The 2408-nt window shown below is 34.6% G+C and overlaps 1 protein-coding gene across 1 annotated transcript; it reads left to right on the top strand.

Moving 5' to 3' along the window:
- LOC125212045 lies at positions 1-2093 on the top strand. The gene is made up of 3 exons (XM_048112072.1): positions 1-239; positions 1363-1568; positions 1646-2093. Exons 1-3 carry the CDS (start codon positions 150-152, stop codon positions 1893-1895), a joined length of 546 nt encoding a protein of 181 aa, XP_047968029.1. The 5' UTR covers positions 1-149; the 3' UTR covers positions 1896-2093.
- The last annotated feature ends 315 nt before the right edge of the window (positions 2094-2408 follow it).

Raw genomic sequence — 2408 nt, 5'->3', positions numbered from 1 at the left:
CATTTGAGGAGTTTCTTTAATTCAAATTAATGACACCTACACAGCTTGTTAATTACTCAACTTTTCCTTATATCAGACTACATGTAGAGACAAAGTCTGGGTAGGTGTTGAAGGAGAAGGAGCAAGTGAGAAGAGATCCAGATCTTTAAATGGCTTCCAAGATCTTACTCATTCTTGTCTTTATTTTCGATCTTATTGCTTTTGGTTTGGCCGTTGCTGCTGAGCAGAGAAGAAGCACCGTAAGATTCCTTCTCCCCTTTCTCTTTTTATTTTTTTTATTTTTTTTTCAAATTTGTTTTTTGCTCCATTATTCTTTACGCTAATTCCGCAATGGTTTCTAATTCTCTGATTCTCGCGACTTTATTCATAAATTGTTTGACCGACCTGTTAATTAAGTTGGGGTCTTTTTCCAGAAAATTTGAAATCAAATAGTACTATGTTAACTTTTCACCAGTTTAAATTGGTTAATGCTTCATAAATTAATTAATATTGGTAGAGTTGTTCAGTTTGCTAGATTGTATCTACGGATTAAATATTCAGTGTATTTGGTTCATTAGATTTAATCCTACAGTTAAATCCTTCACGTGATAATTAGACATAACTAACTCCTTCCAAATAAAATAATCTCACAACTTATGTCTATATTATATTTGGGAAATTGGTCTCTAAAACCATGAACTTTGCCCAAAATTTGGTATTTCCCATGAACTTTGAAATTGGTATATAATATCACGAACTTTGCATTTTGTTTGGTATTTCCCACAGCATGTTTATTACTATATTTGGCTAACTTACGAGGCTTTTATCATACTTGACACAATTAAATCAACGTGGTTTTCAACTTGACTTTTTATGCTACATGTTATGAACTTAAAAAGTGGTTTCAAATATTATAAAACATATCACGGTTGCCTATATTAAATAAGATTTTGATGAAAATATCTTATTTGAGTGAGTTTGGGAAATACCAAACAAAATGCAAAGTTCGTGATATTATATATCAATTTCAAAGTTCATGGGAAATACCAAATTTTGGGCAAAGTTCATGGTTTTAGAGACCAATTTCCCATTATATTTTGGTACGGTGAAGTTGAGGATGATATAAGTTTACATCAATTTCAATTGAAGAAATAAAATGTGAAAAGACATGTATCTAGATGATTAGTTAAAATGGCTTATCTGTTCAAAACTATAGTATGAATTCATCTCTTTATTCAATATGCCATGTTTCATACCGTTTGGTGAAATTAAAATGAAATCCAAACACTGTAACTTGAGCTTCATGAATTTGTCTGAAAACTGAAGAGGATAAACTATGGATGGCTACTCATTGCATGCATATATTGTCTCTTGAGTTGACAGGCAACAACGACGAGTGATGGTGAGGATAACTACAGATACTGTGTTTACAGCTCAGACATTGCAACTGGTTATGGTGTTGGTGCATTTCTATTACTGATGGCAAGCCAAGTGATTATAATGGCTGCAAGTAGATGCTTCTGCTGTGGGAATCCATTGAAACCCGGAGGCTCGAGGGCTTGTGCTCTTCTTCTTTTCATCTTCTGCTGGTACACACTCATTGTAGTATTCCTGATTAAAAATAAAATAAGTAAGAGTTATTGAGATTGGAGTATTGGTAATGCAGGGTTACATTTCTGATTGCTGAGGCTTGCCTTCTTGCTGGTTCCGTGAGAAATGCTTACCACACCAAGTACAGGAGATTCTTCTTCGATAATGAGCCCTCTTGCGAGACTGTGAGGAAGGGAGTTTTCGCTGCAGGAGCGGCTTTCACTCTATTCACCGCCATCGTCTCTGAATTTTACTATGTTAGTTATTCCAAGTCAAGGGGAGGTCACGGAGGAGACGCTGCAATCGGCATGGCAGCCTTTAAGTGAGGAGCTGAAATGGTGGATCACATTTTGTGGAGTTATGCATCTCGATATGGGATTATTTAGTTTAGCTGTGCTACATAGTATATGCAACATTGCTATTGTTTTGTTCAAACGTGCATAATCTTTTCTTCTTCTGTGTTGATATACTGTTTGCCCTTCCTTCTATACGTTAATCACAAACAAGAGAGTGATGTTTCTTTTTCTTTGTGCCCAAGAACAAAAGAATAACAACTCAAGAAATAAATGTGGTAATTTGGTTATTGCCACAGGCCAATCATTCTCTCCCCTGCCACGTCAGCAACACTAAAAAATCCACCTGTCACATCAGATTTAGGCCAGTGCATAGGCCAGCCGCAATAAAAATAATTCAAAATATACTACATTTACGGAATTAAAATTACGATTAAATTACGGAATTAAATTTACGACACATATACGGGAAAATTCATTAATTGCATTTTAAAAAGTTACATGGATAAAAAAAAAATTACATGCATAATAAAGAAAAAAAAACTA

The sequence above is a fragment of the Salvia hispanica genome, chromosome 3, assembly GCF_023119035.1.
Source record: "Salvia hispanica cultivar TCC Black 2014 chromosome 3, UniMelb_Shisp_WGS_1.0, whole genome shotgun sequence".
Classification (NCBI taxonomy): Eukaryota; Viridiplantae; Streptophyta; class Magnoliopsida; order Lamiales; family Lamiaceae; genus Salvia; species Salvia hispanica.
This window is presented reverse-complemented; position numbering and strand designations above follow the sequence as displayed.